Source organism: Pangasianodon hypophthalmus, chromosome 8 (genome assembly GCF_027358585.1).
Source record: "Pangasianodon hypophthalmus isolate fPanHyp1 chromosome 8, fPanHyp1.pri, whole genome shotgun sequence".
Lineage (NCBI taxonomy): Eukaryota > Metazoa > Chordata > Actinopteri > Siluriformes > Pangasiidae > Pangasianodon > Pangasianodon hypophthalmus.
This window is the reverse complement of record NC_069717.1, coordinates 13,287,129-13,309,714: the sequence shown is the minus strand read 5'-3', so window position 1 is coordinate 13,309,714 and position 22,586 is coordinate 13,287,129. Positions and strand designations below refer to the sequence as shown.

At 38.0% G+C, this 22,586-nt stretch overlaps 1 protein-coding gene across 1 annotated transcript in view; it reads left to right on the top strand.

Annotated features, from left to right (window-relative positions):
* The window catches only part of cacna1fb (calcium channel, voltage-dependent, L type, alpha 1F subunit), a 44,332-nt gene that overhangs the window by 16,824 nt on the left and 4,922 nt on the right, over nt 1-22,586 (top strand). Inside the window, exons 13-42 of the mRNA XM_053236453.1 lie at nt 692-899; nt 1,131-1,251; nt 1,463-1,538; nt 3,230-3,284; nt 3,374-3,428; nt 3,562-3,664; nt 4,505-4,634; nt 5,846-5,905; nt 7,874-7,980; nt 8,529-8,805; nt 10,369-10,421; nt 10,532-10,678; nt 10,777-10,978; nt 11,078-11,236; nt 11,652-11,762; nt 11,886-11,969; nt 13,062-13,190; nt 13,285-13,350; nt 13,496-13,587; nt 13,846-14,005; nt 14,917-15,044; nt 15,179-15,275; nt 15,706-15,808; nt 16,239-16,340; nt 16,730-16,857; nt 17,219-17,326; nt 19,074-19,330; nt 20,317-20,340; nt 20,439-20,564; nt 21,524-21,672. Of these exons, the coding sequence (XP_053092428.1) occupies nt 692-899; nt 1,131-1,251; nt 1,463-1,538; nt 3,230-3,284; nt 3,374-3,428; nt 3,562-3,664; nt 4,505-4,634; nt 5,846-5,905; nt 7,874-7,980; nt 8,529-8,805; nt 10,369-10,421; nt 10,532-10,678; nt 10,777-10,978; nt 11,078-11,236; nt 11,652-11,762; nt 11,886-11,969; nt 13,062-13,190; nt 13,285-13,350; nt 13,496-13,587; nt 13,846-14,005; nt 14,917-15,044; nt 15,179-15,275; nt 15,706-15,808; nt 16,239-16,340; nt 16,730-16,857; nt 17,219-17,326; nt 19,074-19,330; nt 20,317-20,340; nt 20,439-20,564; nt 21,524-21,672 (3,617 nt within the window). The remainder of the gene's footprint in view (nt 1-691; nt 900-1,130; nt 1,252-1,462; nt 1,539-3,229; nt 3,285-3,373; nt 3,429-3,561; nt 3,665-4,504; nt 4,635-5,845; nt 5,906-7,873; nt 7,981-8,528; nt 8,806-10,368; nt 10,422-10,531; nt 10,679-10,776; nt 10,979-11,077; nt 11,237-11,651; nt 11,763-11,885; nt 11,970-13,061; nt 13,191-13,284; nt 13,351-13,495; nt 13,588-13,845; nt 14,006-14,916; nt 15,045-15,178; nt 15,276-15,705; nt 15,809-16,238; nt 16,341-16,729; nt 16,858-17,218; nt 17,327-19,073; nt 19,331-20,316; nt 20,341-20,438; nt 20,565-21,523; nt 21,673-22,586) is intronic.

Genomic DNA, 22,586 nt, shown 5'->3' with positions numbered 1-22,586 from the left:
TATATTTGAAAGTGGTGATAATATATTGTTGTGTGTTACATTTTTGCATTTAAAAAAACAAAACAAAATCCGAACCTGTTGATATATCATATCATTTCGTTAGGGAATAAGGCTGCAACAAAACAACATATAAACATATTAAACGTTGCACTATTTTGATATAGTATTTAATAAATCTCTGTTTAATTAGGAACAAACAGAAAAACAGCAAGCGCTAGCAAAATTTGTGGAAAAAAAATAAGGAAAAAGTGTCTTGAGCTTCAGGGAGAACTAACACCAGTGAACAGGTTCCATAACATACATTTTTATTCAAATCCTTTTAATATAAATGAGATTTGTGTTTATATTTTTCACACATTTCTGTGTTTTTTTTCTTTCCAGTTTTTGGCTGCTGATGGTTTCACGGTTAAATTGAGATAATAAAAAGCAATACCATTCACTTGGAGTAAAGAGTGTTTTGCTCATTTAAACAAGGGAAAAGGAGAATGTTTAGAATCTTATTATCTAAGGACTTATAGATTCAGATAATCTTTAATTTACAATGCTTTCGGGAAACGGAATTCCTTTCTTTGCATTAGCGCTGTTGTATTGTTCCCATGTTGAATTTTACACATTTGTGTTGTTTAGCTCACCTTTTGAGGTTGAATGAAATTGTTATTGATTGGTGTATTATTTTCTTGACACCCCACAGCCACTGGACAGCTCTGTCCAATCTGGTGGCATCTCTACTAAACTCTATGAAGTCCATTGCATCTCTCTTGCTGCTGCTTTTCCTTTTCCTCATTATCTTCGCTCTGCTGGGGATGCAGCTCTTTGGTGGCAAGTTCAACTTTGATGAGACACATACGAAAAGAAGCACCTTCGATGCTTTTCCCCAGGCTCTTCTCACCTGCTTTCAGGTCAGCCTGGCTCATGAGATCTAACTGATAGACCTTATTTTACAGCTCTGATGACTATCACATATTTTTAAAGAAAAATATGCATCAATAGTGTTAATGGGATAAAATTAATAAATGTTAAAAGTAAATGTGAAAATATTTAACAATATATTTGAAATAGATTTTTAACAGAATAAAACTTATGATAGTGGATTAGCCGTGTGTCTTATCAAGCCCGATGTTGGTGCTCAGATCCTGACAGGTGAGGACTGGAACCTGGTGATGTATGATGGCATTATGGCATATGGAGGCCCCGTGTTTCCTGGTATGATTGTGTGTCTGTATTTTGTCATTCTCTTCATCTGTGGTAACTGTATCCTTTCACACTGAACCAGCTGTGTAGAGACATGAGTATAGAAACCTTATATATTTACTCATTCAGAACCGTTTGTTATATTTTGCCAGAAGATCCCCATTAAATTTGGAGACAAACAACCTTTTTAGATTTATATCTATAGTAGCCTGACTATGTTTGGATGCTCACTTTCCTGGTCATATTGGGGCCTTAACTAAATTTCTTTCAGACATCCTACTGAATGTCTTCTTGGCTATTGCTGTGGACAACTTAGCAGGGGCAGATGGAGATGACAAAAAGAATCAGTAAACATTGTTAACTTCTTTATATACCATGCTCAAAAAATCTGTTTGAAATACATGAAATATTGTATAGGAGTGTGAGATTTAGCTATATAAATAATGTTTTACATTACAATATGACACTGATCTGTAATTGTTAGGAAGGAATTTAGGAAGGGGTTTTACTAACACCTTGAAGAATTTTGAAGTATTCAACTTCAACCAAAAAAAAACACCATAATAGTTATCCGGTATTGTTTCTGGTACAAACAATACAGCAATGTGGTACACAGGAACAGTATAAATGAGTCTGAGTTTAGTGGATTGTTGGTCTCAGCCTCAGACTTCTGATATATTGTACTCTTGGCTGAGCACAACTATAATGATCTTGCCAGTTACACTCATTGATGATCTGCTTCACTGTGTGTATGCATTTATTTTTAACGCTTTTTATAAGCTTAGCCAGAAAACAAACCACCTAACAGGAATGAGCTTTTGACTGAATTGAAAAAAAAATTGTTTGCGAGCTTAATGTCATCCAAGTCTCAGCTTCAGACTTGCAACCCGAAGGTGAACCTGAAGGTCGTGGGTTTGAGTCTGAGGTCCGGCAGGGATTGTAGGTGGGGGGGAGTGAAGGACTAGCGCTCTCTTCCACCCTCAGTACCATGACTGAGGTGAGACCCTTGAGCAAGGCACCGAACCCCCAACTGCTCCCCAGGCGCTGCGGCAAAAAAAAAAAAAAGAGGCTGCCCACTGCTCCGGGTGTGTGTTCACAGTGTGTGTGGTCACTACTGTGTGTGCACTTGGATGGGTTAAATGCAGAGCACAAATTCCGAGTATGGGTCATCATACTTGGCCACAAGTCACTTCACTTCATATATACACACACACACAGTCATAAATATGTCTACTGCAGTATATTGGAGTTGAAATTAAATAATGAATATGAGCTCATATTTAGACTTTAACTTTTAATTTGATGATGCTTACATCCGAATCGGGTGAACGGTGTAGGAATTACAGCACTTATTATATGAGACCCTTCCCCTCATATCAGAGACCAAAAGTAATTGGACAAATTAACATAATCATAAATTAAATTGTCATTTTTAATACTTGGTTGCAAATTCACTTTAGTTGCGGGATCTTTCAAGAATTCCCAAAAGATTATCCATGCTTAGTTGTTTCTAGCTCTTTTGAAATTGCTTCTTCTCACTGTTGTGCTTTTTGTCTGTAGCCATGACTAAGTATCATTCAGTAAAATCATTTGCACCTGTAGACTCTTGCATTTTAGATAACACAGTCTGCTGCCACTGTCAGGTGAAAGGAAAAATTGGAACATGTTGGCCGGCGGGCCACCTATCATACATTTTAGGAGAGAAGTTTTGGGCCAGTTAGCATCTGTCTGCTGGCCACATTTGGCCCAGGGGCCAGACTTTGGACACGCCTGCTCTAGAAGTCTGGCTGACAAACACACTGTTTCCAAGTTGTTGCCCACCTGTTGTTGTAGTACCATTTTCATGATCATCTTCTCCTACACATCATTTAAATGTCAGCCATATGGTCTGGAAGTAGACAGTTTTCAGCCATATTGAGTGAAAAAAAACAGATTCAATGACATCTAGAATCCAGAGTTGTGAAGGTAGTGGATTTTATCCACTCTCTCTCTCTCTCTCTCTCTCTCTCTCTCAGCTATGTGCTTATTTCATTTACAGAGAAAAGAAACAGGGAGAGGAGGGCCAGGGAGAAGGAGAGAACACAGAGGCAAAGGTTTGCTCCTAACATTTTATTTATTATAGTGGCAGGAAGAGGATTATCAGGTCTATGCTGAGGATTTTTCACTTGTTTTCTTCACTCAGATTGACATGGATGAGTATGAGGAAGAGGAGGAGCAAGATGAAGGAGATGATGAAGGTAAACAAAAAATGTTAATATATTGATGAATATAATTGAATATAGTTATAATGCAACTTTTTAGCATATGCTGTCTTTTTCTGTTTTCATTTTATCAATTTATTTATCTCTGTTTTTTTTTCTGCCTCAAAAGAAGGAGGGACTCAGCTGAATGTGGCTGATTTTGTTCCTCCTAAAGAAAAAGTTGTGCCAATTCCAGAAGGCAGTGCTTTCTTCTGCCTCAGCAAGACCAATCCGTAAGCCTGAGAAACACGCACACATGCAACAACCACATACACTCACAAGCCACTTTAATAGGAACACCTGTATATCTGATCATTCGTGTATTTTATCCAGTCAGTCAATCATGTGGCAACAGCACAATGCATAAAATCATGCAGATACAGGTCAAGGCTTTAGTTAATGTTCACATCAAACATCAGAATGCGGAAATAATGTGATCTCAGTGACTTTGATAAAGCTGAATGCCAGGCTGGAGGCAAGAAAGCTAAAGTAAATCACATAACCACTCTTTACAACTGTAGCGAGATGTGTTCCAACATGAATTTCTGCTCACCATGGTTGTAAAGAGTGGTTATTTGAGTTTCTGTAGCTTTTCTGTCACCTCAAAACAGTCTGGCCATTCTTCCTCTGACTTCTCTCTTCAACAAGGCATTTCCACCTGCAGAATTGCCACTCGCTGAATTCTTTTTTTGTTTTTTGCAGTATTCTGTGTAAAAGAGACTGTTGTGCATGAAAATCCCAGGAGGTCAGTAGCTTCTAAAATACTCAAACCAGCCCATCGGGCACCAGCTACCATGCCATCCCACCAGTCACTGAGATCACTGAGATTTTCCCCTCATTCTGATGTTTGATGTGAACATTAACTGAAGCTCTCGACCTGTATCTGCATGATTTTATGCACTGTGCTGCCGCCACATGATTGGCTAATTGGATAACTGCATGACTGAGCAGGTGTACAGGTGTTCCTAATAAAGAGGACAGTGAATGTATACAGTATAACAGTCATGATTTCGCTTCTATTCCCACCCTTTCTCTCTCTCTCTCTCTCTCTCTCTGTCTCTCTCTCTCTGTAGAATAAGAGTAGGCTGTCATACTGTGATCAATCATCACATCTTCACTAACCTGATTCTGGTATTCATCATCCTCAGTAGTATCTCTCTGGCTGCTGAGGACCCGATCAGAGCACACTCCTTCAGAAATAATGTGAGTCACCAAACACACACACACACACACACACACACACACACACACCTGAAAACTAAATCTATGGTTCCGGTAAGGTTTTTGGTATTCCAACAAACAGTCAGGGTCATGGTGGATCCATAGGATGGGACACCAATTCATTGCAGGGCATGATACACACATGTTCACATACGCAGTCACACCTTAAAATAGTTACTCCACCTACTGGCATGTTTTTGGGAATTAGGAGGGAACTCTCATGATCACAGGGAGAACATGTGAAACTCTTCTGAACCTTCGAGCAGTTTGGTTTGTTGGTCCTATGTTTGTACAAGCAGTTGTTGTGCTATAATGAAAATCCACTTGCTTTTGCTGACTGTGTCCAGTCCAGTACGGACCTGTTCTTAAATGGGTTTTTGAATAGGCTGTGGGAAAAATGCCCTATATAGCATGCAATATGTATGAACTCATTTTCCTAGGCTTAGAGGAAAGGAAACCTATTCCTTACCTGAAAGCAGCTTTTTAATTAAGCACCATTAACAGTGTAGTTAGAGAGTAGCCTGAACCCAGAGTGGTCCCTTTAGATCTTTAGGCTCATCGTGCTGTAATTCTGGCTGCAACTTTACTTCACATGATGAAGCACGTGAACTCCAGACACCGGGAAACACGCATAAGGGATTATGAGCTTATTGGGTCTGCTGCAGGTGCACATAGCACTGAGAGCCTCTCTCTCTTTACTCTGCAGCTGGCTTCATAGAAATGTGGAGAAAAATCAGTATTAAACCAAGAAGTCCACAAATATTTATTTTATGCATGGAGCAGTCAATACACATGATTACATAAATAATAATTAGACATGCAAAAACTTTTATTTTTTTGCTAGCTGTGAAAAAGTTCAGTTAAACAAAATAGCTCTTAGAGCAATGGATGTAAATCAGTGCAAATGCACTCAGTGGCCTTGTTGGAGTCAAGTGCCCAAACACACATTACACACACACACACACTGCAGATGTCCTGATTGGCATGTTGGATGTTACTCTTCATGCCAGCTGAGGAAGTGTTATCCTGCACCATGCAATCAATCACCTCTGCACTCGTCAGACGGAGAGAGATGCCATGTGCCATGGCTTATTTACAGACTCATCATGTCTACATCTGTCTGTGTTTTACTCTCTGTCTGTCTGTCTGTCTTCCTGACTTCTGAATTCTCTTGGTCTGTGTGATTTTATCAGGTCCTGGGCTATGCTGATTATGCTTTCACCTCCATATTCACTGTAGAAATTCTTCTCAAGGTACTGTGTTTTATATTGTGCACAATTGATTTATATTTACTGTATATATTTTGAAATATAAGATATACGGTACTGTGCAAAAGTCTTAGGCACCCTATTTTTTTTAGTACAAACTTTGTTATAGATTTTTATTTTATGACTTCTACATTACTGATTCAGTACAAAGACATTTTAGATTTCCAAACATTAGTTTTCCAGCACAAAATTAAATGTTACAGAAAAATGTTTGTGTTAATAAAGAAAGCAGCATATTACATAAGAGACACTTTTCAGACAAAAAACATAATGAAGGCTGCTGAGTTTTGCTGCAAAAATAAGAAGCAAGTGTAACAGTCAAAGTCTTTAGAAGAACTGTGGCTGCTTCTGCAAGATGCTCAATAAAACTTACAGCTCATTTCCTTATAAAACTGCACACATTGTACCCGAGACTACTTTTTTTTTTTTTAAAGCAAAGGATCTTCACACCAAATATTGACTTTGTTTCATTGTTTACTGCTCTTTATAGTATTTTTTTAAATGTAGAAACATTTAGTTTCATTATTTTTGAAGGCATCTTTGCTCTACAGCATTTCTTTACATGTGCCTAAGACTTTTGCGCAGTACTGTATAGATGAAAGGACTGCAACCTAAAATGCAATAAATGCAATCTGTTGAATAATCCTGAATTAAATTAGTGCATAAATAAATGAACTTAAAACATTTATTGTCATTATACAAATACAGAGGTGCGTGATAAAGTATAGTTGTAGAGGCATTGCAGAAAAAGTTGAAAATGTGAGTAACCGGAAGTGGTGAAAAATAAGAAGAAACTTTGTATGTTATGATTAGTACATCAGCAAATCCACAGTAACGTATCATGTAACATGCTTGCCACTAAGAGTTCTCAGGGACAAAAAACGGAATTGCATCCATAACTTTAAAACAGTGTCAAAGTTAGGAAACAACTGGAACCCTACTTTGAAATGTTTTGTGGAGGTGCTGATCCTCAATGAATATGGCTTTGTATTTGTTTCTGATTGTTCTGTGTAGTGTTTGCTTTGCAACTTTTGCATACTGGTATTTCAATGGTATTATCTAGCTATGCTAGAGCCTCACTCTGGTGTTAAAGGAGCATTAGGCAAGATTGGTCTTTTTTTCAAGATTAAGTCTCTGATGGTTAAGTAGGTGGATTCACCATTTGAATTATCATTATTATTATTATTATTTTTTACTTTGAGCCCACCCCGATTCCCACCTGTGGGGGTTGGAGTGAAGGGGCATTGAGGAGTGTCTATAAAATGACTGATGCAAGGCTCATCCAAACAATTCCAGTCCGGATTGAAGTGCATTTGCAGCTTTGCAAATGGTTTCTTAAGCCACATAATACACTTGTGCTGAGCCCATGGGTTAAACCATCAGTTTTTATCATGTTCTGCATATTTACCGGGTAATTTGTACATTTTGGAAATGTAAAAAAAATCATCTATTGCTCCTTTAATCTAATATATAGTCATTTGAATGCCTTCTGGATGATGATTAGGTAACAAAATTAAAACCTGAAACTAGATTTTAGGTTCATTGTATTAGACTCATGGGTGGGAACGTGTTACTAATTGCACATTTACATCCAACACTTGATTCCACACTTGGTGTCGGGCACAGGGGCAGATTATTGGGGCAACACTTACAGTATAGCCTAGAGGCCCCTGATCGCCTTAATCTGCCCCCTCTTCCAAACCAGTTCTTCTGCATATACACAGTTACTAGACTTAGGTGTAATCACAGAAGTGGAACATAACGAATATTGATATATGACACCAGATTTTATAAGAATCTGGTACATCCTAGGTAGGAATGACAAAATTTTGAGACAAAATTACACATTGCAGAAACTCACTGTAACTATATTTAAATTGCTCAAAAGGTACAGTACACTTAAGGCACAGCTGTTAAATGTGAGTCTTTTTCTTTCCCTCATTCTTCCTGCAGATGACAGTCTACGGGGCATTTTTGCATAAGGGCTCTTTCTGTAGGAACTGGTTTAATCTGTTGGATCTTCTGGTTGTCAGTGTGTCTCTGGTTTCCTTCTTCCTACAGTAAGTCTAACGTACATTCAAAATACTAAACTTCATTTAACACACATTTTGATGTCTGATGTCTAATGCTATTTAAATACATGTACTTTCTCTAGTTCCCTGCTGATGTGTAATGTTTTGTGAAAGTACAAGGCAAGAAGTTGTTCTAGAAGACTGCTGAGTCTAAATGGATAGATGGAGCCCTCTGGTGGAAGACATTGTTTTATGTCTTTCTTTTATTTAATGTGATTATAATGTAATGTTAACTAACTAAAGACAATTTTGATGATAAATACATTAATTCTAATACTGCTGATATGAAATCATTTTTGCCTTGAGCAGCTTTTGAAATTAATGATACTGGTGTATGGAGCTTTATGACTTGACCCTATATAAAGCCTCTTTCACACACACACACACACACACACACACACACACACACACACACACACACACATACCATTATACCAACAGAAAATGATTTCTGGTTGGGGATACAAGGCACACAACATCAGAACACTCATCCATCTGTCTTTCCATCTCTCTGTTCTTCTCTCTTCCCTTCTCAGTTCAAGCGCGATCTCTGTAGTGAAGATCCTGAGAGTGCTGCGAGTGCTCAGGCCTCTGCGAGCCATCAACAGAGCCAAAGGTCTAAAGGTACCACGGTATATGTGTATGTTTACATGTTTAATGCACTTATACAGTGCATCTGTTTCTAATCTCTGTGTGTTTCTCAAGCATGTGGTCCAGTGTGTGTTCGTGGCTATACGGACCATTGGGAATATTATGATTGTTACTGCTCTGCTTCAGTTCATGTTCGCATGCATCGGTGTTCAACTCTTTAAGGTATTCTATAATTCACTACTTTCTGTCTGTATGTCTTCTCTGTGACACCAGTCATACAAGTGGCATGTTTTGGTTTTGTTAATTATATTGTTAACCCCATGCACTGTTTAAATATACTTGTTTGATCTTGAAACATGTTCTTGGCTCACTTTCTCTTGAGAACACAAAGAGTGATTTTTTGAACATGCTATTTAGAGAGATATTGTACATGCTTCCTGGCTGGTCTCTTAGTGTGTTGTTTGAAATTGAGATTTTTTTAGGCTCAGAAGGTCATACAACAGTTGGGATCACTGAAACATGCAATTTTAAACCTTTGTGCCTGAGGAGAAATATTACTCCACACAAAATTCCCCATGAAAATGGACAACTTTTCACTTCATCATACTATCTGAAACAGCATTGACTGAGTTATCTGTTTATTTGGTCTTCCAACCTAGTAACTAATAAACTGGAAACATAGTTTAAAGTGTAGGCTACCTTTCTTTTCATAACACATTCATGCAGCATCAATGCAACCTGATTTTATTTTCATTTTGGCGTAGAATGGATTATACCTATATTAAAAATTCAATTCAATTCAATTTTATTTGTATAGTGGTTATAGCAATAGACATTGTCTCAAAGTAGCTTTACAGAAACCTTGATGTAGATTTAGATCCCTGATGAGCAAGCCAGAGGCAGCAGTGGCAAGGAAAAACTCCCTGAGACAACATGAGGAAGAAACCTTGAGGGGAAACAGACTCTAAAGGGAACCCATCCTCTTCTAGGTGACACTCGATAGTGCAATTTTAAATCATTACAGTATACAGTCATATAGAGAAATGGTAATCAGTACTAAGTGTGTTGAAAGGATGTTCAGTTTAAGCAGATTGTACATCACCCCTATACAATGCAAGACAGAAAGTGTGTATGGTGCCACACTGCAAAGAGCTCACGACAACTTAAATCTTTTATTTACGTTTAACAGAAGGAGAAGAAACTTATATTCTCTAGAGAAATGCCACAACAGAAATACTTAAGAGATTGACTTAATTTTAACTTGAAGAACTGTAAAGTAGAAATATGATAAGAAACTGGTAAATTCCCCCCATGCTTGAACTTTTATTATTCTCTCAGTGAAGCTCAACATCATTTTCGGAGGAGCTGATCTTACCATGGCTTCAACTATAATTTGAACACTACAAAAAATGTTTTAGTGGCATTTCTTTAATGGCGTAGATATGCTCTCAGCTGTGTTAAAATGATTTTACACAAAAGTGGATGTTAGTCTTGTTGCATTACCACCATTTTCACACTTGCGCCCACACACACTTGCCATAAGTAGGATGACCAAGCATGTGAACGGGTGCCTCTTTCCATAAATGCTGTTTAGATAGAGACATTTATTGAGACAGCAATGTGATATATTGGACATTAATTTTAAAATGAATTCTGCAAGCATATTGCTTTAAAGGATGACCTAGGTTAATGAAGTAAACAGAAATTGAGGGTTAGAACAGTAGCGGTCCTTGTGATAGAGGAAGTTGATCTCATAAGAATGAAATACTGTGTCTCATATTGCAGGGTAAATTTTATCGATGCACAGATGAGGCAAAACACACACCCGAGCAGTGCAAGTGAGTGATATAAAAGCAAATCTTGTATGGCGATTATCTATGTGGACTTGAAATGTCATTATGCTTTTATTGAGTTTTGCTGTGTATGTATGTGTGTGTGTGTGACACAGAGGCACATTCGTGATCTATAAAGATGGAGATGTGAGTAACCCAATAATACGGCAGCGCATCTGGTACAACAGCGATTTTAACTTTGACAACGTGCTGATGGGCATGATGGCTCTGTTCACTGTGTCCACCTTCGAGGGCTGGCCCGCGTAAGTCACCTCCTCATGGTGTAATATCACAGGTCAAAGGTGACTGTACATCTTGCCTTGGGTTACAGATGATATCTTCTGTCCTTTGCCTATCTCAGGCTCCTCTACAAGGCTATCGATGCCAACGCAGAGAACCACGGCCCCATCTACAACTACCATGTGGAGATCTCAATCTTCTTTATTGTCTACATCATCATCATCGCCTTCTTCATGATGAACATCTTTGTGGGTTTCGTCATCATCACTTTCCGTGAACAGGGAGAGGCTGAGTTTAAGAACTGTGAGCTGGACAAGAACCAGGTCAGAAGTGGAACGTTTATGAGCAAATTCTGCATCATGATTATGTTGTGCCACCTTCATGTTTTTCAAAGGCTGGCTCTGTCTCTCTTATTCGTACAGAGACAGTGTGTAGAATATGCTCTGAAAGCCCAGCCGCTGAAGCTGTACATCCCAAAGAACCCAGTGCAGTATAAATTCTGGTCAATGATCAACTCCACAGCGTTTGAGTACATCATGTTCGTGTTGATTCTCCTCAACACGGTCACTTTGGCTGTTCAGGTAAACCACAGGACATTTAATAAGAAATGTGTAGTAGTTAATCTTTGCATCGTTATAAAAAACATAAATAAAAATAATTCAAATAATTGTGATTAATTACTGTCATTTTGTTTAGTCAATTACATTTTATTTTATTATTTATTTATTTAGTCAGTTAGTTAACACGTATTAATTTTGGACAAATTTGCATGTAACATCAAATATCTCCAGCAAACAATCAAATTGGTTTAAATGTGTTCAAATTTATGATGTTAACTTGAAGTATATATTATTTAGGGTTAGGTATAAATAAAGGGTTAGATTGTTTTCTTTTTGGACAGTCCTCCATGGTTTTAAATATCTGACTGCACAGTTTTAGACATCATTTTTTATGTCTCAATTGTCTAAAATGGTCTGTCTGGTCATGCCTCTTCAGCATTATGAGCAGTCCAAACTCTTCAGCTATGTCATGGATATCCTCAACATGGTCTTTACAGGCCTCTTCACTGTGGAGATGATTGTCAAGTTGTTAGCCCTTAGACTCAAGGTTCTCTTCTTATCTATCATGTTACACCTATACTTTTATCAGTGTACATGACCAGTCTATGTAATATTTGTCTTTTTTATATGTCAAGCTGTAACTGAAGTTTGCCATTTGTCTTGGCTGCAGCACTATTTTACAGATGCTTGGAACTCCTTTGATGCTCTGATTGTGGTCGGGAGTGTGGTGGACATTGTGGTGACAGAGTTTAGTGTGAGTCTCCAAGCTCATTCTGTTTAAATGAATAGGGAAGGTGTGTCACTTCTGTCTTCATAGTCTAAACTAGTGCTTACTGAATTAACAAATTTGCATAGTGGCATCAAATCATCTACACTGGGGGTGTGAATCTCTTTTTAGGTACATTACAATTAGTAATATCAAGTGGGCTGGACCAAAAAAATTCTGTTTAACAGATCAAGAACACATTCACAACTCTTCTTAAATGTCTTAATTTGTCAGCATTTATCTGAAAGTTAAATTGAAAGTTGCACAAACTATATGACCTGCAAAACACTCAAATTCATTTTTAAAAATCTAAATTATAAATTATAAATGTAAATAGATTATATATATGTATATATATATATATATATACTAATACTGGATAGGGCCTCCATTGCTCTCAAAACAGCTTAATTTCTTCATAGCATAGATTCCACAAGATGTTGGAAATATTCCTTTGAGATTCTGGTCCATGTTGACATGACTGCATCACGCAGTCCCTGCAGATTTTTCAGATGCAATTTCATGCTGTGAATCTCTCGTTCTACCACATCCCAAAGGTGTTCTAATGGCTTCAGATCCGGTGACTGGGAAGGCCACTGACTAGCATTGAGCTGATTGTCATTTTCATGAAACCAGTTTGTGACGACTTTTGCTTTGTGACATGGTGCACTATCATGCTGGAAGTAGCCATTAGAAGATGGGTAAATTGTGACCATGAAGGGGTGCACATGGTCAGCAACAATAATCAGATACGTTGTGGCATTCAAATGATCATTGATATATATACACCATACCTACTCAGTGGCTTGTATGAATTAGGATTATATGTCCTGAATCTACAAATATTTTTAATTTAGAATACAGATTTTAATTATTCATTTGGCCAGATTAGAAAATGTATTGGGCCTTTTGTTTGGCATCCATATACTACACTATTGTAGGGTTTCTAGTAAATACTATAAATTTATATTTGAGTAAGAGAGTATCAGCATTTTTATCTCTGCAACCGGATTTTTTTGTCAGGTTATGGATTTTAGCTGTGTCAAGTTCTGTTTTTCTAAAATTCTGACTTTTCCACAGAGTTCAGAGGACAGTTCCCGGGTGTCAATCACCTTTTTCCGTCTGTTCCGTGTAATGCGATTGGTTAAGCTGCTTAGCAAGGGGGAGGGCATTCGTACACTGCTCTGGACCTTTGTTAAATCTCTCCAGGTCAGACAACATCACATACACTCACAGCTCATCTCTCGTTATTAACACAAAATTTTACACGAAAGTAATTTCTTTTGCTCTGCTTGTCCCAAAGGCTTTGCCTTATGTAGCTCTACTCATTGCCATGATCTTCTTTATCTACGCTGTGATTGGTATGCAGGTGGGTGGGGAACAGGTCACAAATTCAGCGTAGTCTTAATAGATATATGCATGATTTAATAAGCATTGTAAAGATAGACATAAACCGACTGCTCTGTCTGTATTTCAGGGGCACAAATGCTTATCTGATGGTCTTTCTTTCGTAGACATTTGGGAAGATTGCAATGCAGCCCCACACGCCAATCAACCGTAATAACAACTTCCAGACCTTTCCCCAGGCAGTGTTGTTGCTCTTCAGGTGAGAGAGAGTAAAAGAAAATATACAGCAACCAGCATTTGAATATGTGAATCTCTGAACACTGAAATAAAACTTTTTTGAATGTCATGATTAATTCAAAAGAAATGCAGATGTGCGGTTAATGGTGTTAACATTTTATTGTTTAGACATCAGTGGCTTTTAACATTCAAATATTTATGTGTCTTTTTGCTTTGATATTATACGCCCTGATAACACTCTACTTCTCTTTGTGTGTGTGTGTGTGTGTGTGTGATGTAGGTGTGCTACAGGTGAGGCATGGCAGGAGATCATGTTGGCCAGTCTTCCAGGGAAGCGCTGTGATGCAGAGTCAGACTTTGAGCCCGGCGAGGAATTCAGCTGTGGCAGCAATTTTGCCATTGTTTACTTCATTAGCTTCTTCATGCTCTGCGCTTTCTTGGTAACACAAAGCTCTTTTACATCTTTTTATTTTAATTTACTCGAATGGGTCTTAAATGATTTTGTTCTGAATAAACTACAAATAGCAGAGTAAAAAAATGAAGGTTGGGAAATTAGGCCGGTTTAAACAACCACCCACAAGCAGCACATCATTACCAGTGGAACAGTGGAGACACGTGACCTAATAAAATTCTCATTTGATTTGTGTATGTTTTGTAGTGGTGGACTTTGGGCTTTTCCAGCAGCTTTTCCTAGAGAAACTGCATATTAGAAACTGTTACATCTTAGAAAGTGTCAAATAATAAATACTTACATTGACTTACTTATGAGAGAAACCTTTCAGACTCATGTTGAAAAATGTGTGGGTTCCATCAAAATGTGCCATGCTGTACGTTTTTGACACATCTAGATGTAAATATCAGTAAATGAAAGCTGAAATTCTGATTTATTGTATCATATTCATGTTTTGATCTCAAACCCAAATGTATTCAGTGGATAGCAAAAACAAATGAATTGGCCTTGCCGTTCCAGTACTTTCGGAGGGGACTATATATTGTGATACATATCATGTAACATAATAGATGTCATCAGGTATTGTGATATGATATTTTTGCCACATCTCTCACCCCTAGACAATACTTTAAAAAGTACATTTGCCCAGCCGTATGAATTCATCTATGTTTCTTCAAACTCTACACTAGATTCCCACTAGATTATTGGTTGCTAGTTCGGTGTACCTAATAAACTGGCAACTCAGTATAGGGTGCATCTGTAAAATCTGTAGATATGTTAATTACTATGTAATGAGGCCATATTTGAAGGAGGCTGCTATATTTTGGTTTGCAGCGGGCTTCACAGACTTTTGATGTGCCACTGATCATTACTTACTATGTACAATTTTCCACTTCTCAGATTATTAATTTGTTTGTTGCTGTCATCATGGACAATTTCGACTACTTGACACGTGATTGGTCAATTCTGGGGCCACATCATCTTGATGAGTTCAAAAGGATTTGGTCAGAGTATGATCCAGAAGCCAAGTAAGATCAAATTCTCTGTCTTTTAAGAATTACGCCTCTCTCTGATTCTCTCTCATTGTCCTGTCAGGCCATCTCTATCTTATTAGAATGCACCGTATATGTGTGTGTGTGTGTGTGTGTGTGTGTTAACACAGGGGTCGCATAAAGCACTTAGATGTGGTGGCTCTGCTCAGGAGGATCCAGCCTCCTCTGGGTTTTGGAAAACTGTGTCCCCACCGTGTGGCTTGCAAGGTGCTGCACGCACACACACACACACACCCACACACACACACACACACACACAGAATGCACAGGCATACAGTATGCACAGTCTAGTACTGTTCATCTTCCCTGTTTTAAACATAAAAATACTATCTTACAGAAAAGATTTCATGCAGCACTCTGAAACGTTCTTTATTTTTCCCTACAAGCCTACAGCAAAGGCTTTCCCTTTCACTTAAGATTTCAAATAGAACCCCTTTAGAAAGCTAGAACTAAGCTAGAGTTTAGGAATCTTCTTTCCAAGCATGTATCACACATACACATACTCACAGAATATAAATCTCTCACACACCATAGTACATATATACATAAAGTAAAGTTTTAGATGTTTACCAGCTATCTCTCTCACATACTCCATCATGTCTCTCTCTCTCTCTCTCTCTCTCTCTCTCTCTGGTAGAGACTGGTTGCTATGAACATGCCCCTGAACTCAGATGGCACAGTGACCTTCAACGCTACTCTGTTTGCACTAGTCAGAACTGCCCTGAAGATTAAAACTGAAGGTTGGTACCATAGTCTCAGTAATACCTTTAACCTCAGTAACTAAAGTCTCTTTCAGTTTTTTAAATAGAAAAGCATCATTTGGTCATGCCAAATGTCCCAAAGGTGCTATAAAACTGCTATATTTCGTCCCTATACAGAGACAAAAATATGGGAACACACATAAACAGACTTACTGACACACCACTCAGAGATGAATTTGTGCTTAGTATTAAAGATGTCGACTTTAAAGTCGTTTGGTCATGTAGAACTGAGTAAGCCCAGTGAACAGTAAGCACTTTGACCATGTTGTGCTCATGAAGATCATGTAATGGAAGTCAGCACACTGAGAGGTGTGAGTTAGATGTCTTTAATGAAATGAATTTAGCCAGTCATGTTAACGTTTGATCCAAATCTGTCTTGGAATACTCAGACCTGCTGCTTTGTCCTCAGGTCACCCAGACCAGGAGAATGAGGAGCTGAGGATCATCATTAAGAAGATCTGGAAGCGCATGAAACCAAAAATCCTGGATGAGGTTATTCCTCCTCCTGCTGGTGAGAAAAATCGCTGTGTTTTTGATTAAAGGCTGCTTTGAGGCTTATAATTCCATAATAGGTCTCTGGATACTTTTTCTGATTTTGTGTAATCATTTTTTCTTCTTTTCATTTTAATGGCATTTTTGTAGCCTTTTATAGGCATGGTTTCATATTTGAATGCTTTTGATATGCTGTGATTTCTTTTAATTTTTGCCTCTTTATAAACTGAACTGAATTTAATTTAAATGAATTGATTTACTATTTCATTAGAAGCAGTCTAGTGCTTTAGATGTGCTAATGTGGATTATTCATCTGTCATTCCATAATTTATTCAAGATTCATCTTTTGGTATAATGATTTTTTCCTTTTGCTTTTTCTCACTCTTTTTCTCACTGTGTTTTTTATAGAGGAGGAGGTGACTGTGGGTAAGTTTTACGCCACATTCCTAATTCAGGACTACTTCAGGAAGTTCCGTAAGAGGAAGGAGAAAGTGGGTCTGGGAGACCCGGACCCTAAACAGCCATCGGCTCTACAGGTACATGTCTAACCTAGTCTGATCCAGGAGATTTTTTTTTCACCTTGACCTATTTTTAGGCAGTAATGTTAAGCTGCAGATTGTAAAATGTCATATACGTATAAAATCTCAAAAAAAAAAAAAAAAAAAAAAAATCAGACTACACTTATTGTTCAATGGCCGAATCACTGCTCAAAGGTTTTATAAAGATGATTTTGCACATGTCAAAATATATTTATTGCCAGAACCTGAGGCCTTTGTAAGTTTATGTTGGGTTGAATGAAAATAAAAAGTAACTATATAAAACTTCAAGTGTGTGTCTTGAGAGCTTGTGCAGCATATATACTGTGGCCCCTCTTTTGTCCGTTTGCATCTGTGTCAGGCGGGTCTGCGCACCCTGCAGGATCTTGGGCCAGAGATTCGCCTGGCCATGAATGCAGACCTTGAGGAGGAAGAGGAGGACCTGGAGGAAGAACAAGAAGAGGATGAGGTATGCTATGAGGTATCTGAGAGAAGACTGCTAGAATGTGCCACATGGACATTTAATATTGGACAAACATATATATATATATATATATATATATATATATATATATATAACATATATATATATATATATATATATATATATATATATATATATATATATATATAACATATATATATATATATATATATATATATATATATATATATATATATATATATATGTGTGTGTGTGTGTGTGTGTGTGTGTGTATGTGTGTGTGTGACCACTTTATTAGGATCACTATACTAATACTGGATAGGGCCTCCCTTGCTCTCAAAACAGCTTAATTTCATCATAGCATAGATTCCACAAGATGTTGGAAATATTCCTTTGAGTTTCTGGTCCATGTTGACATGACTGCATCACGCAGTTTTCGGATGCAATTTCATACTGTGAATCTCTCGTTCTACCACATCCCAAAGGTGTTCTATGGGATTCAGAGCCCGTGACTGGGGAGGCCACTGAATATCATTGAGCTGATTGTCATTTTTGTGAAACCAGTTTGTGACGACTTTTGCTTTGTGACATGGTGCACTATCATGCTGGAAGTAGCCATTAGAAGATGGGTAAATTGTGGCCATGAAGGGGTGCACATGGTCAGCAACAATAATCAGATACATTGTGGCATTCAAATGATCACTGATTGGTTATTAATGTGCCCAAAGTGTGGCAAGAAAACATTCCCCACCTCATTACACCACCTCCACCAGCTTGGACTATTGACACAAGGCACCAAATTCTGACCCTATGCCTGTGCCCACTGCAGCATCAGCTTTCTGTTCATGGCTGACCCAATATGGTCTTCTGCTGTTGTAGCCCATCTGCCTCAAGGTTCAATGTGTTGGGCATTCTGAGATGCTTTTCTGCTCACCACAGTTAGATAGACTGGTTATCTGAGTTACTGTAGCCTTTCTGTCAGCTTGAACCGGTCTGGCCATTCTCCGTTGACCTCTTTCATCAACAAGACATTTTCATTCGCAGAACTGCCATTCACTGGATGTTTTTTCTTTATTGGACCATTCTGAGTATACTCTAGAGACTGCGTGAAAATCCCAGGAGATAAGCAATTATAGAAATACTCAAACCAGCCTGTCTGGCAACAACAATCATGCCACAGTCAAAATCACTGTGATGGTTGATGTGAACATTACCCAAAGCTGCTGGCCCATATCTGCATGATTTTTTGCATTTGCTTTGTCACCTCTACTTTATAAAACCATACATATATTCACCAAAACAATTTACTTACTTCCGCTAAGATCATATTGGGTTTAACAAATATGGTGGTAAAAACACTCGGTCTGTCGAAAGATGTGATTTTCTGATACAGTGAACGTCAGGTTTTAGTCAAGTTGCTGGACGGCTATGTGCTGTAGGAAAATGGACATAAGCCTAATTGATTCTGTTTGAAATTAGATACCGGGTGTCAAAATGTCCATGATGCTGAGCCACAGTTGGAATCTCCCTTTTCACATATTATTTTTAGATCAGCAACCTTATGTCTGATTTTGTCACAATCTTTATGTATTTCATGAGTCAATGAATAGGTTTAGGGTTGTAGTAAAGATTACTGTTTAATATTAGAACAAAGGTGAACCTCATCTTATATCACATGCCCACCATAGTTTCATCATAGATTCATCTTAGCTGAATTTGTTGAACATGCAGGTACCATCATACATAGCATGCTCTGTCTCTGCTCTGCTAGAATGAAAATGGCTATGCTGGCAACGCTGAGTCCTCAGACCGCCGCTCCTCCGTGGTCTCCACACCGACAGGGTCATCCGCCGCTGTGTCAGGAGAAGGCTTCTCCAATGGGGGCCTGAGTCACAGGAATTCACTAACCAGAACACCAAATGGTGGCGGCGGCATCTTGGAGCAGGAGAAATTTAGAAGAAGAGAAAACAGACGCTCATCCCTCTATTTCCAGCACAAGAACGGTGTGATCGACCAGCCATCAAAGAGGTCAGAGACAATGTTAATGTGGACAGTGATCATTTCTATAAAGTAAAATTCCTGTTACCAATCAGTCATAATTTGATGAATCAGGTAGGAGGAACTCTGAGATCACAACACAAACACAAACTTATAAAGCTATTTATTACTACAGGCTTCATTATTTGATTTTTCCTGTTAGCCTTGATGCTTTATATTCATGGCTGTAAGTGAAAAGGTTTGTCATTAATGTGAATAAACTTCTGCCCTGTACTGACCTGAAAGCACACATTTTTATAATCAGTAACAACCATGATCCTTTTTAGTCATGCATAATGCCAAAGATATGATATTTGCAAGACAATTATTGCACTAGGTAGAAGCTAAGCTAACTAGTAGCATAATCCTTCAAATGTTCAAGTATAGCTTTTGGAGTTTTTCTGTGCATAAGAAATGTTTTTGTGAAGAACCAGAAGTCATATGAGTATTCACAAAAATATACGAAAATAATTTACCAGAAAACCATAATCACTCTGATCTAATTGCCACATGTAGTATCACTTATGAAAGTGGCAAGAATCTGATTTTTGTATTCATGCAGCTCTAAAATATCAGCTCTATGTCATATTCTCTGAAAAACAGATTTGTTTTACTTTAAAAGAAAACTTTCTTTTGGAACCCCAGTCTGTATACTTTAATTATTTCAGCATTAAAGTGTGGGACTGAAAACAAGTGAAAACAGATAATTAACTTCAACAATATCAGTATCTTTCACAGACACATCTTAAAGTGATGTGGTGGACTGGTGAATTTATCCTGTCAACTGACAAAAAGATGCCAAAATAAATGTTAAAATAAAACAGAAACCCATTTGGACAAACCACTGACAACCACCACAATGCTACATGTATTTAAATTTATTGCAGTTACTGCATGTTCTACCACAATCTGTGCCTTTGCCACATACTCCTTCTGCTGTAATCGTTTCTCTTAACTATCTATCTGTTCTTTTATAGGGTGTCATATTACAAGCATCCACGGTAAGTCCAGAATATAGCTCACAACTTTAGTCACTGTTTCTTTGTTACATGTTGTTTTTTGTAATTGTCATGGCACTTTGTGGCTTCACCCACCTCAGGAGAGACTCAAGGGACCACTTCAGCTCTTCTCTCTCACGAAGTATAGATGGAGAGGAGAGGTACCCTAGGGAGCAAATGTTCTACAGGAGGGAAGAAGACGAGGAGGTCATAGCACCCAGAGACAGGTCTTCTTCTCTCCTCCTACACTCTGTATGCTTATGAAAATGAATTGTAGTGTAAATGGCACAATACAAGCCAAAATATAAAAATAGCATATTGTAATATGTCCTTGTGTGGGTGTGTGGGTTAAAATCAAACTCCACCTCTGCAGAGCTATAATAATAAAATGTTAAATCTATATAGCGCCTTCCTCAAAAGGTTGCTTTACAGAGTTCAACAGTAAACAATTAACAAATAAACAAATAATCATCTCATATATCACGTATACTGTACACCAACACATGCAATAAGAGCAGCTGGATAAAAGTACATTGAGATGTCAGAAAACAGATCATGAAAACAACAGAAATATTGAGTTGCTCACATCAGCAGGAGAAAATTTTTAGCTAGGAATGTAAATTTCATCATACTTAATTTATACTGACTAAATAATTAGGAGGGCTGGAAGTCTGGAATAAAGCCAAATATATTGATGTTCATTGATTCATTCATTGATTCATTCATTTATTCATTCGTTCATTCATTCATCTTCAGTGACGGCTTATCCTGGTCAGTGTGACAGTGCATCCAGAACCTGGGAAAACTGGGTGTGAGGCAGGAATACACCCTGGATGGGACGCCAGTCCATTGCAGGGTTGATATTATAACTCACACACATTCACACCTACAGGCAGTTTTAGTATAGCCAATACACTTATACGCATGTCTTTGGGAGGTGGAAGGAAAGCAGAAAACCCAGAGGAATCCCATGTGGACACAGACAGAACATGCACAGAAACCCGAGCTCAGGATTGCAATAGGGACACTGGAGCTATGACTATCTGCTATCACCTAGTGTTATGTTTGTTAAAGTAATTTCCAAAATGACAGCATTGACCCAGGTACTGTGAAACAAAAGTCGTCTGTGTTCTTTTGATCTATGATCATGTCCTTCAGAATTATTTCCCTTTTTATCTCTCCTCAGGCATGGCTACCCAAATGAAGTCCCCATGCATCCTGGCTATAGAGCTCATGGGTATGATGGACAGCCTGCATACACTAATCAGTATGGCAGCAGTTATGGTGAGGCCAGAAGGTCAACCAGAAGACGACTCCTGCCTGCAACCCCCACTGGTACAATCAATAATCCCTTTTACTCTGTCTCTCTGTGCATATACTTGCCCTTTCACTTAATCCTCCCTCTGAGCATTGCAGTAAGTGGAGAATGTTACAATAAATCTGTTATATGATACCCATTATCATATATTTTCAACCCAGTATCACAGGCTTTATTATTGAGTATTAAATTATAATATATTCACACTCAGTGTCCACTTTATTAAGTATAGGTGCACTTTGTAGATGAATTACTGACAGTAGTCCATCTGTCAGCCAACCTCTACCCCAGGGGTATTCAACTAAACTGTATGAAAAAAGTCTAGTTATATAAATGGTTGTTTTGTTTTTCACTGCCATTTCTTGTTACCACGTTTGAATAGGGACATACTAAAGTGGCCAGTTAAGTGTGTACAATGTTTAAAAATCTCAACAATGCTGATGCACCACATATTACCATTACATATTATTAATACCATTGTCATTACATTACCATTTCACACACATTACTAATAATGGGACTGATTTATCAGTTTTTGTGTGAAGTTGTGTATGAATGTTTTCATAGGCCAAACCAAAAAATTTCTTCCGGAGTTACAAACATTTCGGTAATGCTGATCTATTTTGTACTCACATGTGAATGTTGATAAATGCCAATAGCCTATAATGCAGGGGTCTTCAATCTTATCTGCAAAGGGCCAGTGAGGCTGTAAGTTTTCATTATAGCCAAATTGCCGGCACACTTGATAGTTGATTGGGGACAAAGATGAACTGATTACACAAGTGAAATCCGGTGTGCTCCTGCAATCTACGGATAAGATTGAAGACCCCTGCTATAATACATGCCACAGCTCAATTGCATTTAGTGATGCCCAAAGAACTCCAATAAAGGTAAAGATCACAGAGAGCTGAAAGCACAAAATGAGGACAAA